We start from the raw sequence: 18597 nt of genomic DNA, 5'->3' as shown, positions 1-18597 counted from the left end.
CCACAAAATTCAGACTTAGATCTAGATTTCAAAAGTTCTTTCTGGGATTAAGTCCCATGTAAAATCTGTTTAAGAAGGACTTGCCCTCTGCAAAACTCAGATATCCAACTGTGGGTAGTCTCCCACTCCAAACTGCCCCTATTTCCACGCAACCTTTGAAGTCCTTCCAACAGCAAAATCTTATTTTCTCCTATGCCTTCTATAAATCAAAAAAGGAGAAGAAAAGCAAATTCAGAAGGAAGTTTGACAAATTCAGAAAGGTTAAGTCAAATTGACAAAAAACCTTATTCAGGCCCTAGAAAATCAGTCATTCAGTAAGGGGCACAAATTTCATTTTGTGTATTCAAATTATTGAAAATATATTTTAGAGATATTTTACAATGGTGATGCTCTTTATCCTTTTTTTAATACGAGCCCCTTTGCAAAACAACTTTGTAGTGTCCAGTGCAGTAGCACAGACTCCAAAGCCAGCTCTGCTTAGAGCAGGAGGCTGAATTTCCTGAGTTCTCGTGACTTCTCTTGCAACATAAATTATCCTGTGATCTCACATATACAAATCTAGATAGGGGGAAAAATGAAATTAAAAGCCTAGGCTTTTTTCTTATTTTCTTGCGGAGCTTTTTTGTTTTTTGAAAAGACATTTTTTCATCTGTAACCTAGCTAGAGTTGTTTTTCTTATCTCCAGTCCCAGTCTTCCAGAAGAGGGAGTTTGATCCTTTGCTACAGAAAGAGGTAATGTAAGAATGAGCAACTGCAGGTTCCAGATATGACACTTGCAGGTTTCTCTTTGATGAGATTAAAAGAGAAACATGTGTACCATGTTGTCACAGGTTAAAGTGCTATGAGACCACAGGCTATAGCTCACTCAGTGGGAAGACTTTTGACATTTGAAAAAGCCAGTTTAACAAACCAGAAGCACAACAACATGGAAACCAAGAGGAAAAAAAAATCGAAGTTGAAATGAAGCATTTTAACCAAGCACAAAATTTACACGTTTTGGCATAAGTTTTGTCTGGAGGCTGGAAAGTCTTGAAATCCTCAGAGCAGGGATGCTAAACAAACCCTGTTTCCAGTGGCTGGTTCACAGGGATTACAAGTGGCTTACAAGTGAAATATGATCAGAGCACAGAAGAAATTACATGATGGGGTTGGCTGCAACAGCAGGAGCATGGCCTGGAGACCTATAAGCCTTCCAGACCACTTTTACTCTTCTAGGAAATAATGCCATTTATTCTACAAAAGGATTGGATAACATTCACAATATTCGATAGGGGATCCCTCTTTACTCAAGCTTCTGAGTCAAATGGGACAACTTGAACGTTGGAATGATAAGTACAAAATTAATACCAAACATTATAAAATTGAAATACACATTTTGCATAGGAAAGTAGCTTTTAATGCTAAGAACAATGTACTTGTAGGTGAAAAAGAGCAATCTGAAGTAATGTGATAAACTCATTTTCAGTGCCTCATTCCCCACTTTGGAATATGGCCACAGAACAGTCAAAGCTTTACAGGTTTTACTTTGCCTCAGTATAAAAGCAGATTTAGTAAAAAATGCCTGCAGCCCACATAAAACGTACCTTTCAGGAGTCATTGGGCCAGGCAGGCCTACTCCAGAACACTATAAAGGACAGTACAGGAGTACATTTCTACAATTTATGTAATAAATAAGTTCCCAATCCTACAGATACAGATAAGGCTACAGATAAATTTCTTGCACATGACGTTGTATTAAGGTTGTACTTAAAATGCTGAAAATGTCAGTGTTCTACCATTGCTATTAACTGTATTTATAGTGGAGTTAGCCCAGACAAAGAAAGCTGAAGTAACAATCTAAATATACTCCTTTCCATCCAGCATGTGACTGTCTTTTCTGTTCTTTTTGTCCCATTATTATTTCATCCATATAATAGAGAAGCTGACTGAGAAAGAGTGTTCAGGGACTTCTGCACATGGCTGACAGATTTCCTCCTCCTGACAGAGCCTGGGAGCCTGGGTGGCTTTGCCATGAAGCCTTTTCCCCTATTGGTGACATTAATTTTGTTAGATTCCCACATGCCTGAGGCTCCCATGGTTTAGGCCAGTTTCTCTCATATTCCAAGATTAACAAACTTCTAAACTACATGTTTTTGGAGGGTGTTGGATTATTTTTTAACAACTTCCTCTTATAGCCAGAAAACCTTGATAAGAGCAGAGATACGAAGGGAAATGGAAGCTGTTACACCTGTGATGCTTAAAGGTCCAGTCAAAGAGCCTGTGCATGGAGTGTTTTGACATTGGTCTCTGTATGTTGTACTTTTCTCTTCTTAGGACTTTAATCCTATCTTTGAGCTGTAGGAAAGTAGCAGATCTGACTGCAAGAAGCCATGGCTGCCAATTCATGAACTACCATCAGGTAGTTTCAAGAGTGTTTTCTAAAAACAGAATTTTAAATACCTTAACCAGTTAGTTGAATTAAGCCACATGTACATGACCTAGCATGCATTAATCCATATTAAGCATTAAATAATTTGTATTAATATTTGTGATGTAAAGTCAAGACCTGCCTAACATACATCTAGAATGAGGTAAGAAGCTGGTGTTAAAAATACTGCAGAACCAGAACACACTATTTTTCACTATGCAAATAATAGGCAGATAATAGCTACACTGAACAAGTCTTGTTTGTATTAGCAATCTATTTAAAAAAAACAACATAAGAAAACAAAGACCAAAAAATCAAGGTGCTTTGGCCCATGTACATAAGTACAATTTTATAAAAAAATTGTTGCTATTTACCAACTGACTGGCACAGATTCACTTCCCAGTCACGACAAGGGTATATTCTGAAAATACCAAAGGCAAGGTAAGACAAAAACACTGCTTCAGTATTTCATATGTGCAAACTTCAAAAAAACTAAATGTTAGTAGATGTGTCGTCAGCAGCACATTCACTGTCAAAGAACACCCTAAGCAATCCCATAAAACTCAAATGAGCTGGACTTGTTTATAAAGCTTATAAAGCCAGTGCTGGCTACCTGCAGCCCAGACAAAAGAGCCCTCATCTCATTTTTCAGCTTTTGGAAATTCAGCGTTGCATTTAAAAAATTGCTTCTTTCTGAAGCCACCTCCAAATTCACCCTTCGGCCATTCTCTTTCTAATCCAAACACATTCAACCACAAACGTAAGTTTCAGCGGTGCAAACCCAGAGCCTTTGAAGATGATAACACTGTGCTTGACTACAGTGTCAAATACTTTCTACACTCCTCAGGTTATGCAAATAACAAACATTTCTGCCACTGAGTGCTACTTATCAGCATGGTATTAATTTTTTTTTCTCTCTCCAGAAGGAAGATAATTACATTACTGATTTGACTTCTGAACAAAATGTTTTCACTGTCCAGTTGCAGCAGAAAGTTCAATTATCTTCCTTCCAGGCTCAATATCCTTAGAACAAGTGCATGTGCACACACACAGAGATATATCACATTATGCTGACACACAGAAATGGACCTGAACTGGACCTGTCTTTTCCTCTTTTGAAAACAGATGAGGCTCAAATATAAGTTAAATTTCAAAGCTGACTAGAAATGTACCTAACTCATGTTAACATTCTTCATTCATACCAAAAGAGAGGCTCCTCCTGGGCCATGGGTGTGTCCAGTGGATCCATGACGATGTCAAGCCAAAGCCCCCTCTCCTTTTATACTCTAAATGATATAATTTTGAAAGAAAACTTCAACAAAATAAAAAAAAAATAGCTTTTGTTTACAAAAGGGGAAAAAAGGATGTTTTAGCAGAACTTAGCTGACTGGGCAGGATCAAGCGGCTGAAAAACGCTCTGGAAACAATAAAGCCGGCACCCAACTGGAGCAAGCAACTAATCAAGAGAAGCAAGTCTGTGCAATCAACACAAAGAAAGAAACAACAGTACTGTCTGCACCAGATAAACACTATTGGGCTTTTGGTCTTGTTAGATGCAGCCTAATCTGGGAGCCTTTCGGGGGCTTTGTGTTGTATCTGCATGGATCTAACCTCTACTCTTGAGAGGATGAAGCCAGAGTCCCCTCTGAAAGCCAGGTCAGACAGGTACCACCCTGTCTTGTTGTTAATCAGCTATCCTTTCCCACACTTTGAGAATAAAAACTACCTTTTTCTTTGACATATACACAGCTTCTATACTGACACATGCACATAAAATTTGGCTGAGGTAAAGTCTGCTTGTTCACTACAAGCTCTGCACTTTACCATTAAAGGTCAAGCAAAGGAGAAAATAAACCAAACACAAAGCAAACTGTGATGGGAGCTCCACAACATAGAGAATTACAAAGCCACAAGTGCCTTTGGAAACAGGTTTTCAGACGGAAAAGCAAAAAGTAAATTACAAAAAGTACAAAGACTAGAAAAACAAGCATTGTTCTTCAAGAAATGAAATGAAACAACTCGAATCTCATTTTAAAGAGCATCCAAAACCAGAAGACTTAATAGGTTACAGTTTCCAGGTATATGAACAAAACCAAGAGATTGGATATGACCCTTTGTTGTATGTCACTTCATTTAAAAATGTAAGATAAACATAATTAAATGGATCCACCTCCAAAAAATTCATCTTGGATAATATTTTTGATATAGTTTTAATCAGTCGAGAGAATTTAGAAAGGGAAACAGTGGAGTAGGAGAAGATAAATGCAGATGTTATTCTGACATGTACTGACTGGCCAATGTAATAGAAGGTTACTTTGTCTCCACATTACTACCCGAAAGTACACCTTTATAATTTATCATTTATGCAAATAGACAACAAATCACTTGTCAAAATGAAAAATAATTAACTATCACAAAAACTGATATAAAGTATTTCCAAAGAGATCATAATCTCTTCAGTGCCACACAACATGCATTTATTTCCTTTTGAAGGAACCACTTTGCACTCTATACTGGGTTTCCTTTTAGATTAGGTAATTTCGTTTGCTCTTGAGTCAAAAGTAGAAAAACACAAATGTTTTGGCTCTAAGCAGGGACGGTATTATCCCAAACCATAAGGAATCTGGAGCAGCACACGTTTTACAAGAACAGAGAGTGGATGATGCGGTTTTATCCTGCCAACAAGAGCATCGCTGTTCTTAACGAGCAGCTGCAGTGCCCACAGCATGGACTGGCTGACTACAGGCAAAGGGTCATCCCACATGGCAAGAGCTGCCTCCAGCACGGATTGAAAATATAAGAAAAACGTTTGACGTACTTGGATCTGACAAGATTGAGTCGGTTTTCGGCAAAAATTGGTCACAGCGGACTCCTTGGTAGCCCTCTTTGCACCTGAGGAAAAGGGGATAAATGACAAACATACGCATGCGGTAGTCAAAGGTTAATTTTAAGGTACCAAATCAAGCCTGCCAACACTGCAAGGGACTGGCATATCTACAATAGGCAAGTTACTTAGACTATAATGGGAGCATGGTTATTACTGGAACACAATGGAAGCAGGGAAAATAATCAGTATTTCAAAAAAGGTTCTCCTCAAGCGGTTCAATTATTTTAGAAACTATGAAAATAGACATTGTTTTAGCATAATCATTCTCTTAAATATCAATTCAGTGAAACAACCAAAGAAAAATGCTGTATAAAATACACATATTTACAAATAAAATTAACTCTTCAGGTAACACAGCACTTTATAAAACTTCCATACTGCACAAACCACGGGGCAGACAACTTATCTTTGGCTGTCTGAAAAAGCAGGGAACAGTTAGCTAGCCATTAATTTTAATACCAGTGTATACTGTGCTTAAAATATAAAATGATAGACATCATCAGGCATTGTTTGCAAGCAGGAGGTTTAAGATGCCTGTGAGATTAGATTTTAAAGCACATAAACCAGAACACCTTCCTGCCTCAACAACCAAGAACTGGCTTTGACTGAGACTGTAATACTATTATTTATCTTGAAGCCTTACTTTGAAGCAATTCCATTTACTGCTTTTGAACTGTTCTCAGAAGTCTCATTTCAACTAAGTGTATCAGAATCAGATCTTTAATTATTTATTCGTCAAGCAGTTTTTCAGAGGAAAGTGATGGACACTTTAATTATAAATGATAGCAACAGGGATTCCTTATCTCCCAAAGCTCTTGCACATCACATAAGCAATATGCTCAAATCAGCATCACCACCTTTCATTAGGGTTGACAACTGCAGCTTGAATGATGTGATAATGTCAGGAGGAGAAGTTATCTGCTCCTTCACAATGTTTTCACTCAGGCTTCCTCTGAATGTTGCCTTTTAATATGCTTTTGGTTTAATAAACTAATGGTTCAATGAGAAGTGCGTATCACCGGCATTGACTCAGGAATAGTAAGAACATTTGTGAGAAAACATGTAAATTACGTTCCTATCAGACCCAAAAATATAGTAAAAATCTACAGTAAGAAAAAGACTTAGAATTCCCATACATATATAATATTTCAACATATATTTCAAAACCTCCCTTTTGGCCTTTCTCCCTGGTGGATATGAGGTCCTACTTTGGAGATCAGCTTCCTCCCAGTACTTGTCCATCTATAAAATAACTGACGTGAAAAAAACTGTTCAGGTTTTGTTTCATTCAGATCCCATGACAGAGGTCAAAAATTATCAGTGTTCAGGTTTTGTTTCATTCAGATCCCATGACAGTGGTCAAAAGTTATCAGTCAAGGAAGAAAAAGTTCTATTAATTAAAACTATCCACTAGTTGAAAAGCTGAGGAAGTCCACTTATACTCAGACACTGCTGCACACATCTTTCGCCTGATTATGAAATACCAGAAGCTGCCTCACATCAAAAAGAAGCTCTTCTTCACAGTCTTGAGAGGAATTGGCAGACCTCATACAAAAGCTTAAGTACAACCTGCATAGGTTGGGATTCTTGCCTTTCTATGAGCATATTCCATTAACTTCTTGACACACATTTGCCCTTGTCTTGGTTATAAGTGCCATATTACAGACTTAAAACCCTTTATCCTAAACTGTTTGTCATAAAAGCATGTGAGGAGAGAGTCAGAGTGGTATCTCCTGTGCCAAGTGCTCATCAGTGTGTGTGGACATTTTCATTTACCTGTACCTCTGATAAACATACCACAAGGGAAAGGTGCTGCTTTCAAAATTTAGTACAGAGGTGGATGATATACCAAGGAATAACCTTTTAATGGAACACCATAACCTTGTACTCCGATAACAGCTGCTGTGGTGAGACTACACCTTGAATCCTGTGTCCAGTTCTGTGCCCCTCAAGAGGAGAAGGACACTGAGGTGCTGAAGTGAGTCCAGGGAAGGGCAATGGAGTTGGTGAAGGGAGGGGAGCACAAATGAGGAGTTGCTCTGAGGGAACTGGAGAAAAGGAGGTTCAGGAAGGACCTAACAGCTCTCTACAAGTTTCTGAAAGCAGGATTGGTCCCTTCTCCCAGGTGAGGAGTGACAGGATGAGAGGCAATAGCCTCAAACTACACCAGGGAAGGGTTAGATAAGGTATTAGGAAAAAATTCTTCACTGAGATGGTGTTCAGGTGCTGGAACAGGCTGCCGTGGGAAGTGCTGGAGCCAGCATCCCCGGAGGTATTAAAAGCTGTGTGGATGTGGTGCTGAGGGACATGGTTTACACATGAGTTTGGGCTAACAGTTGGACTTAATCATCCTAGAGGGCTTTTTAAACCTCAGTGATTCTGTGACTTGAAGGCCAAACATAGCTTGTTTTTTTTAAACTGCATTAAGCTCTTCAGCAAAGATAAAAAATAAGTCTTCTAGTTCCCTTAACAAATTCCTTTTTAAATCCGTGAAAGCAAATAACAGCAGAAACTGCTCTGCCATTATGACACCCCAGTTCAAACTTCAAAAGTTAAATCACTCAACTCTGCAGAAGATACATTTGACAGTTACAAAGCTACAATATGATAAAATTTGATCATGTTGTAGCATCCCGTAATCTTTATGTGTCCTAAATAGGCAGATGTGATATGCACACATGCTGCTCATTGGCATCACAACTCTATGGAGGAAAGCACAACTGCCAGCAGAAAACCTTACTAAAGCAGCATTGTGGTGACACATACAGAAGCTCAGGGAAGTCCAAATGAGGTCACTCAATACTGCCATATGCAGTGTGAATGATCAAATACGTATTTGTGGATGACTTTAAAAAGCCATGAGTTATCAGAGAAACCTTGAGAAATGCTTAGGTGCAGCTTATGGTTTCAGAAATGAGCACTTGATTCTGAGACAAGCAAATGTTTATCAAAGATACTGTAAAAAAGAAAAAAAAACAGAGAAAAAAAAATTAAATATTGCTCATAGTGAAGCAAAAGCTCTGATCTGCATGTGGGACCCCTACAGCAAAGACTGGAAAGGACAGCCTAACATCCATTCCGGCACCAGGAATGGCTCCACTGCTGAAGCACTGCACTGTATCAGCAGGCTTGGGCTTAAATACACACCATGGCAAAGGGGTCTAAAACGGTGTTAATTGTAGCCTCTTTGCAAAATTAATATCAAAAGGAAATTCTCTATTTTGCATTCAGATTTTCACCCAAATGAGTATGCCTGTCTACACTCTAGACCAAAAATATCAACAGGATTGTACTGTATGAATGGAATTATTTAAATCATTCTGATTAAATGGTATGAAAAGAGAAGCACAGGTAAAACTAATCTGCAGCTGCTAAGATGCTTGCAAACAGCATATCCCTAACTGTTAAGTGCTAAATTCAACTAAGATTATTTCATCATGTCTTCTTCACATCTTTTTTTGGCAATGTACTTTCCCAGATGATTTTTTAAGGTCACCAGTAACAAACTGCATTGTGCATTGCACTTGGTGAAGTCAGCCACAATGACCTCTGTGTGAAAACATACCCACAGAAACACATCTCTCATTCCTCGTGGGAAGGCTTTTTTTTCCTTTCTACTTAGGCACATTTGCACCTAAGTATTAAAAAGTAAGTAAAGTATGAGACTTTATTCATTCTTTCAGTCTTTTTGCTACTTAGTACTGATACATGTATGTTCTAGTCAAAGAGATCACAGACAATTTCTGTGGACATTTTACAGAACTGTTCTTGTACAACCTTATGGAGCCAAGGGAGATTTCAAATAGATGACTGTGTCACTCATAAGATCAGCACAGCACTCCAATTTCTGAGGTTTCAGGTTGGATACATTTGAAAAAGTAAAGTGAATGGGGGTGAGGATGGGGCGGGTTCCACAATAAAAAAAGATGAAGAATAAAATAGAATTAAGACAGCAGAACGGGAAAAAAGAGAATTTACTTAGAAGACTTGGGGTAGGACATAAAACTTATGGCCAAGACGCAAATACTATCCCAATTTACATTTTCCCCAAACACCTCCATATAGAGCTCCAGATCCCTAATAAGCCTAAACATTTACTTGTCAAGGGACAGCAAGGTACAGGGAGTGGCACCAGCAAACTGCAGAGGCTATGAAAGACGGCCACACTATGAATCCCCATTCCTTTCATCATTCTCTGTGATATCCAGCCATCTGAAATGGAAGCAATTCTCCCTCTTCCCCAGGTGTGGTGATCACATTGCCTCTGACCCTGTAAAGAAGTATGAAAATAGTTTCTCTGTACAAAGTCCAGAATTTGGAAAACATAAAGTACGTGAGTTCACCTCCAATGAAAATTTTCCAAGTGACAGTTGGCATCTCAAGGACAGACTACAGCAGGAGAGAAACCTGCAGGACTATCCAACAAGAAAACAAGCATGTTCTAGGCCAAAGGTGGTTTGTGATCTTTAAAAAAAAAGTCTTAATAGCACAGTGCTCAAAAGATTAACTTACATGAACCTATAATCTGATTCTAGTCTCATAAACAGGAGTAATCCAATTTGAAAGATGGAATTAATAGTACCTATGAAAAATGAAATTCAATTTTTGCAGTGAATCCAAATCAACACACATTTCCTTCCCCTTGTAAAACTGCTAATTGGCAGTCTCAAAGATGATATCAATTAGAATGATCCATCTCAGTGGATCAGTTGGAAATTATTTTCTCCTGACACCATTATATCCACTGTACTAATATTCAGATGCCAATATGAGAACATACTGCAGCTCTTATTTATTCTCTAAGAGAGAAATCCAAGATCATGAAAAAAAATATTCTAATGGTCTATAAATTTCGATCAAGTATTTATTTTCACACAGAGAATACAATACTCTTTTTCCTGGGTCAGAGAGTCAGTTATACAACAAATCTATGATAGCAATCTACGACATTATATAGGCCATTGGACTGTCCCACAATCTAGCCTGAAATATGCTGTAAACAATGAAAAATAATTCCTGTGCTCTGCAGGTAAGCTAAATATAGATTTCTGTGCCTGCAATGAGAATGACCTTAACTGGAACACACAGGAATTTATATTTATTATTGGGATTGTTAAGAGGTGAAGATTTTATTCATAAGGGAAGGAAATAAAGATGTGATGAGAGAGGGTCAGACAGGATGTCTTGTCATTTAACACACAGAGCCAGTGCAAGCAGAAGCAAAGCTTCCTTGGTTCCACAGATCAGACCACCAAATCAGTGAGATCACTGTGCTCAAACTCAGAGGGAAAAGGAACCCTTCACAAAAATCAATAGTTTGCAGTTTGCTGGTCAGGCACCTGAGTGTGAGATTCACGTTCAGATTTTGGTGTGAAAAAATCAGAGACTTGAAGCCAGGTTTTCTACATTGCACAAATGTCCCAATCATTTGAGCATTATCTATTCTGAGGACTGCTCCTTTCTTGAAGTTCTACCCCTATTTACATGCTGTGCACAACATAGACACCTATTAACTAAAGTTAAACTAAATTCAATATAAACACATAAAAATACACTAAATTAAAGTAAAATGGATGCATGGCATTAAAAAGAACAAACTGGGGATCCAATAAGGAACTGGCTAAAGACACACTGCTTTTTGAACATTAATCCCTTCAGGTGGAAAGCCCTGAACAATAATCCAGAACACTCACCCTCCTCCTATTTTACTTTTTTTTTTCTTTAAAAAAAGTTAATTTTAGACAATCCCCACAACAGAGAGGCTACTTATTGCATAATAAAGGTTTCATACCGAAGTTTGAACATATTTTATTTTGTTAAGACCTTGCAATCTATTATGTGATTGAATTAAGATATGTATCTGCTTTTTCTTTTTCTTTCCTTAAAGAAATGGTACAATTCTTACAATATGGACAGCATCAACTTTAAAAAGAAAACAAAAATCCCCACTTGCCCTGTCAGTTTCCTTTAAATATGTTGTTGCTATTAAAAATAAGTAGAGCAAGTAACCAGAAAGTAAATTATGCTGAAAAGGCAGACAAAGAACAGTAAAAAAAAGGGAGGGGGTGTTTAACATTATTTTTTGTAGAACTGGGCCAGCTGAAACACTCTAACACCATAGAGAAATTACAGTCAGAGTTTTTAAAATAATATTTATGATTGGTTCCACTCACCCTGTTTTTCAGTATGTAAATTGTCAGTGCAGTTCTCTAAAACAGGGAAATACTGTTATGCTCTCAGAGTAGATGGCACAAAGATTAGAGGTCACAGCTACAAAACCCCAAGACATTGCCTAGATCAAGATAATAAAACCTTCAGCTAATTTGTTGACTCCAGTGTTTCAGGATCCTTTAGCCTTGGAGAAACTAAATGGGGACACTTCAGTAAATTCTCTGTAGGAACCACTGAACTAAACAAAGCTTTTAATATTTAAAAAGGAGTTGACTTCAATGCCACATCCATAATTATGCTGGAACTACTGAATTATCATTCCTCTCCTGATATAGGTGGTTGGCCTTCTTTGTCTTTCCTAAAAGATAAGTCTTAAAAAGAAATAAAAATTAACAAGATATGTTAGTAAAGACATTCAAGTCATCCAGACCTATGACAGCACCTGAACTAATGATAATTTTCCTTCTCTCAATAGACAAATTTCCTTTAATTTGATTGTGTTCCCTTACAAAAAAAGAAAGAATTAAGTTTCATATTCTTAATCAATGCACACAGCTGAAGCAGAATTGTTATGTAATGGTTCCAGACTGCCCAATTCACTTAAAACTCATGTTAGGTTTTGTACTCAAATAAATAAAAATGTATTATTTACAGTTACTTGGTATCAAATTAATTTGTGGCCTATCCACACGTAGATAAGCATTTCACGCTAATACACAGGCTTCGTGTTTTCAAGGGATAAGAATTTTGCCATCTGCCTTAATCTCCTCAAAAAACCAAACTTTTATCTGTAAACCACAAAAAACATTAGAAACTGTATCATCTAATAAACCAAATGTTTAACCAACTAGCTGAGCAATAACTTCTTTGCTGTTTTGAGTTTAACCAACCAGAAAAACTGAAAAGTTTGATTAAGTTTTTCCAAAAGATACGTCCGTGATCAATGATTTACTATGGATGATAAATGAATACAGTCTTTCATTATGCATGGCATTCATCAGCCATGAGAAAGACTTTGAATAAATGGAAAGTGATTTCATACCATATTCAAAGCCTCACACAGCTACGGCGCAGATGAAAGCCACATTCAATATTTGAAAAAAAAAATAAAAGAAAATGAGACCCTTGCTTTATATTATGCCTGCCCAAGATTACCATCTTTATAAACAGAAACCCTTCAAAACTCTTCTTGAAAACATCGGCCAGGGACTGGACTTAGGTAGGGAAAAAAATTCCAAGAAATCAATTAAAAAGGACTAAAAGATTTATATTTGATATCCTGGTGTTTGGTGCCCTTCAAGAGGCCATTTGTTAAAAATGGAATTATAACAACAAATGAGGTAATTGTAAGGAGAGGTGAAAATTCACTCGTAAGTGGCTTAACAGGTTTGCTGGATGTGTCTCTTCCCACTTTCCTCCTCAAATATTACAACCCCCACATTAAAATCTTTTGCTTCCAGCTACTTAATAAAAGCAACAGCTCTCAACCTTTTTCAAAAACTGTCAAATACATTTTTCACTTTATTAAATTGAATATTTCCCAATTCAGAAGAGCAAAAAATACTCAGGGAATTTAAATTTTTTTGCTTCAAGACCAAGCTAGAAGTACAATGGATCCTTTGCTTATCATAGCAAAGGCGTGCAAGATTTCCAATCTGGCCCTGCAAAATCAACACCATTTTTCACATTCCAGCAAAACTTTCTATTTAATTTTTTGGACAAAATTTAAAATACAGGAATTCAAAGACTTGTCTAGTAATAATACCTACATTGAATACTGCTTGTCACAGATTCCTCTATTAAAAAGCTGAAGGTCACATCAAGCCAGTGCTTACCTACAGAGACAGAGTGCCTCTGCCAGGAACTCAAACCCCCTCAGTAATTCAGCAAGCTATTTGTTTTGTACCTGTTTTTATACCTGGTTTGAAAAAAAATAATTGGAGCCACTCAGAAGTGTCAGTTAAAATATCCTTAACTACTGCCAGATGGTCTACACCAACAATGCCCTCTGACCCTATGGCAGGAGATAAACATGCCTCTGCTACTGTGTTTTCTATGGTCTGTACACTTCACATTTTAGAGATAAGAACAGTTTGACGTGCAGTGTAATTGCCTACCAAAGTTCAAATACAGGAATATTTTGCAGAATAATCCTTCCTTAGCGTATTAAATATCATTTAGAACCCAGAGGAAGAATAGTTTTAAAATTCAAACAGGCCACTCTCTGGAGATCTATAAAACTGCTGACTGAAAAACCAAAAATCTTTGAAGTTGCCCTGTTATACAGAAAGTTTTAGTCTTGTGCAGAATTTTTTTTTTTCTGAAGAGAAAACTCTACGTGTCGTAACGACATTATGGCATTTGTATCACTATATAGATTTAGCCTTCTGAATGAGTTTCTTGTTTGACTTAAAAGAACCTATGCCATGAAAAAGTACTACCTGACACTACAGAATCAAGTGGTTTTGTCCACAAGTTATTAGTGCAACTTAATAAAAAAAGTTTCACCAGGCAAAGTGTTTGGAATTTAGTAGGGTTTGGATGAGCATGTTTCAGACTACCGGGTATTAGCTGCAGGAAATAACCCTTGGATATAGATGGTACCTGACCATCAGTGACATTATTATTTATTTATGCAAAATGGAAGCTTTTTTCCAATGGAAAAGTAGAAATGTGGTTATTTTCTATACAAGATAAAATCACGTACAGAAAAGAACAGCGTTCACAAAAGAACCTACTACATTTGAATGAACAATTTCCATCTGTTCTCAATACTTTTTGTAAAAGTAGGCAGTTGCATGAGAAGCCACCCATGCTCTGCCACCACCTGCCAAGCCCAACAAAAAAGAAAACTTTGAGGATTGGAATATTATGAAATAGCAGTAACTCCAATAGGCCAGATGTGACATGCTTGCTGCCAGAACGTACTGGTCATACATACAAGACTCTTGCTTGATTCCATTTTCAAAATAATGGCAGCAGAAAGCAACAATCAGGAAAGTCATTACGTGCCATTTAAAATCATTTTTGTGGATTAGAATTAGTCTCTGACAAGATGTCCCTATGAACTTTGATGAATACATTTGCTTCTCTTGAATTCCTAATCATAAATCAAGGGAACTGAACTCAGCTATGTGTTCCTGGTAATTCTCTTCTGAATTCAGGTGAAAGAAAGGCAGCAGAGTTCACACTGCCTGTAGACAGTGCCACCAAATCCATCCCATCACACACACACAAAAAGAGACAGAACAGGTCATTCTGATTGTATTCATTCCTATTTCAAAGGAACTAATTTCTAAAGACTAAAACCTTTAGAAGGAAAAAAAAATCAGAGGTTGCCTGCTCAGCAGCTCTGCTCCTGTGTGACCTTCAGCCTGTTACTGAGCATCATCCCTGCCAGTGCTGTTGGAATGGCAGTGTCATAAGATCAGTACAGCTTTCCCTGTGCCTGGAATTTTGTGTGGTGAAATTATCGAGAGACATGCAATAATGGTGGCAGTGTAAACACTAAAGCCATCCGGGTAATAAAATAAATATCCCTTTGTCATTTTCCGTAAAAAGCAGAAATCATGTCTTGTCAAGCTCATTTATTCATTATGTTTTTCTTCAGAGAAAAAAATATTGAGAATTTTTATAAAGTGAAGCTATGTTAATGAAACATGCATTAAACATTGATTACAAGGAAAATTAGGATATTCTAATTTTCTTTTTTTAGATTGAGCTTCTGAAATATTAATATACCAAGCAGCAACAAAGCACATCTTGGCATTTCCATCCACTCTCATGCAGGATATGAGCCCCTTTCTAGAAATAGGATATAAAGGGTCCTTGTGTTTTGGAGCACAGAATAGAAACGTGCTGGTTTTGCCTGGACTAGAGTTCATTTTCTTCATAGTGGCTGCTACAGAGCTGCACTTTGGATTTGTGCTGGGAGCAGAGTTGGTAACACAGGGATATCTTCCTCACTGCTGAACAGTGCTTGCTCTGCTCCTCACACTGCCCCACCCCTGAGGAGGCTGGGGGTGCACAAGGAGCTGGGAGAGGACAACACAGCCAGGACAGCTGGCCCCAGGTAACATCAGGGACCACAGCACACGTGGAGTCATGCTCATCAACATAAAAAAGCTGGGAGAAGAAGAAGGAAGAGGGTGACATTTGGAGTGATGATATCTGTCTTCCCCAGCCATCGCCTGCTGAGGGTGGCTGAACACTCGCCTGAGGATGGGAAATGGTGAATTCCTTCCTTGTTTAGCTTTGCTCACGTGCAGGGCTTTTGCTTTCCCTATTTAACTGGCTTTTCTTCCACCCACAAGTTTTCTCCCTCTTACCCATTCAATTCCCATCCCATCACCAGGGGAGAAGGAGCAGCGGCAAGGTGCAACGTCCAGGGTTAAAGCACGACAAACAAGTGAGGAGGAAAGCCTCGTGTCATCCTCTGAGGCTGGATGGTGGCTGTCAGCCAAACCACACACAAGCCAAGGCCAGGACAGGTACATCATCCAGACGTGGTCGGCTTCACCAATTACCTTCAAGAGTTTTACTATTTTTCCTCCTTTGTTAGGGCCTTATGCTAGTAGTGCCACAGAGATCCAGAGGAAAGACTCTGCAAATGGGTGTGGAGCAAACCTACAGAGAAACAGGCACTGCTGGAAGAAACCTGCTCCCTGTTACTCCCCTGTGATTTTCCACCTGGGCAGACAAGGAGGAAAGTACTCAGCAAACCAGAAGAACTTTCAGGGCTGCCTCTGGAAGAGAGCATCCCAACAACAGGCCTGCAAACAGCACAGGCTGGGGCTCCTGCAGGTACAATTGCCAGCTGAGTGCCCAAAAAGCACTTTGAAACCCACAGTTCTGCATCTGACCCAACCTTCCGCTTGTCAAAGAGACAGCAGTAGTGTCCCTATGACTTACAGCTTAGTTACATTTCACTGCCAGAAAATTCACTGACTCCACACTTCAGTCTCATCCCTCCGCCTCTAATGATACCTTGTTCAATTCTCTATACATCTGAGAAACAAAGGTTTTGTTGTTCCACTATAACGCTATGGTAGCTTATTCAAATACTGTATATATCATGGCACAGAGGCAGACAGCTCAACAGAGATTACCACTCACAAATTTACTGCACTTTTTGGTAACGTTTGGAAGCCCAAGGTGTGTTCCATGATGCAGCAGCTGTTTTATTAAGATTAACTGAGTCAGCTAATCTAAGGTTACCTTGACATTTCTTCATTCCCTTTGTTACAGACTATTCTAAATACAATACTGCCCTCCTGGATATTTTCACACCTTAATGGCATTTCTCTTCTCATAACTGCACAGCTAAATAACTACATTTATACAGAAATTGATTGTTCAAAAGTCAGATCAGCCCTGCAGCAAAACAGTTTATCTCGCTTTTGCACATGGAATTGATATATGAACATATTTATTCTATGACTGGAATAATTACTCTATAAACTCATTATTATTATACATTTACCTATGCCTCTAGTGAGTTTTTTTCCCCAGTTCTATGTAGTAAGTTCTTTTAAATGTCAGCACACATATCAGGAAATAAAAAATGACCAGTCTTGCTTTTTCCAATAATATCAAATAATCTTTTCCTTATTGGTTGTCTTTATTGCCTTTCATAATTATTAGAAATAAGACACTCATTAATTTTATTTATTTTACCAACTCAGTGTGTTTCTAAACAGAAGATAACAGCTCTGAAAAATATCCTTATCATGTTTTTCGCTTATTGCTGATATGTGTTGGCTTTTTCTTTCAGAAGTTCTTGCGCCTCTTTACTCCCCTCCACTACTTAAATTTAATTTGGATTGTATCCTGCTAAGATGATTTACAGTATATTTTTCATACAAAAGAATACTTACATTTTGAAGAACGGAAAAAGCCTAAAACCTGGTTTAGAGCTACGCTATTCCATTTTACAGAGAAAAAGTGAGATTCAGTAACAAAATGATGCCTTATTACATCCGCTTGAAGAGCTGAAACGCACAGTTCTCCAGCCCAAACAGGTTCCTACCAAGTGCTTAGTGGGGAAGAAAACTTCTCAAAATGCCTGGCTAATATTTTAAACAAACTGTTAAGATAACTGGCATAAAGTGAGGGAATCCATGGACTTGTAGTTTAAAATACTCTTCATTTACTTCATACGAGTCTGGGTTCAAGATTCATAAAGAAAGAAACATCAACTGCACTTAAACTTGGTATTGCTTTCAATTTATTTTGTGCTAAATCTGTAGGCATACACATGGGACTTACAGTGAAATGGCTTCATTTGATTTAATTTTTTTTTTAAATGGACCCTGCTGCAATAGAGATTAATACAGTTGTGTTACCAACTTGAAGTTAGCACAATGACTAAACATCTCAAGTCTTAAAAATAACATTAGGGAAGATACACACTGCAGTCCTTTTCTTTTATACATTTATTGAACTTCTTAAAGATTGCACTATTGATTTAAATCCATGGGTTTTAAATCCATGTTCACATTAACTTGTTTGTATTACTCCTCTGGAGTTAAGAAAAAAAACCAAATGAAATGAATGAAAGCAGATATCTCTGAGGCAAAAGTCCAGTTAAACCTGAGCTAGAAATCAGCATTTTAAAGTCTCAGGTTAACACGATCTAATGTAAAGCATAAAATTAATTACTTAGGCTTGTTCTTAGCCATTTTGACATGTCAGGTCCTGTCTTTAATTTAGCCTAATTATAATCTAAATGTTAAAAAAGAAAAAAAGGGAAAAAAATACCAAAAACCACACAACCAAGAAACTCAAACCAATCTTGGCTTCTAAATCAGGTAATTGATATTATTCCACTGATTTTAGAATGTATTGCTTGCATTAAAAAGCATCTGGCTACTACACAAAAATAATATAAATAATTATTAGTAGTACTTATTTATTACTGCATTAATTTGAGCAGTCAGACAGGTAAAAATATTTTTGTATTCCAAACAATGCTTTTCAAGAGTCTCATCTTTTGATGGTAGTCATAAACCCAAGAAAATTGTTCATCTTCATCATCTACAAAAATATCTTCTTGGCTTCATAAAAAATGGTTTTCCCAGATACTAAATATAAAATTATGCCTTATTTAAACAAACTCAATCTGCAAAGATTT

General features: G+C 37.6%; 1 protein-coding gene across 1 annotated transcript in view; it reads right to left on the bottom strand.

Annotated features, from left to right (window-relative positions):
- The window catches only part of NRG3 (neuregulin 3), a 342543-nt gene that overhangs the window by 92629 nt on the left and 231317 nt on the right, over nt 1–18597 (bottom strand). Inside the window, exon 3 of the mRNA XM_066324173.1 lies at nt 5226–5299. Within this exon, the coding sequence (XP_066180270.1) occupies nt 5226–5299 (74 nt within the window). The remainder of the gene's footprint in view (nt 1–5225; nt 5300–18597) is intronic.

This window comes from Sylvia atricapilla, chromosome 8, assembly GCF_009819655.1.
Source record: "Sylvia atricapilla isolate bSylAtr1 chromosome 8, bSylAtr1.pri, whole genome shotgun sequence".
NCBI classification, from domain to species: domain Eukaryota; kingdom Metazoa; phylum Chordata; class Aves; order Passeriformes; family Sylviidae; genus Sylvia; species Sylvia atricapilla.
This window is presented reverse-complemented; position numbering and strand designations above follow the sequence as displayed.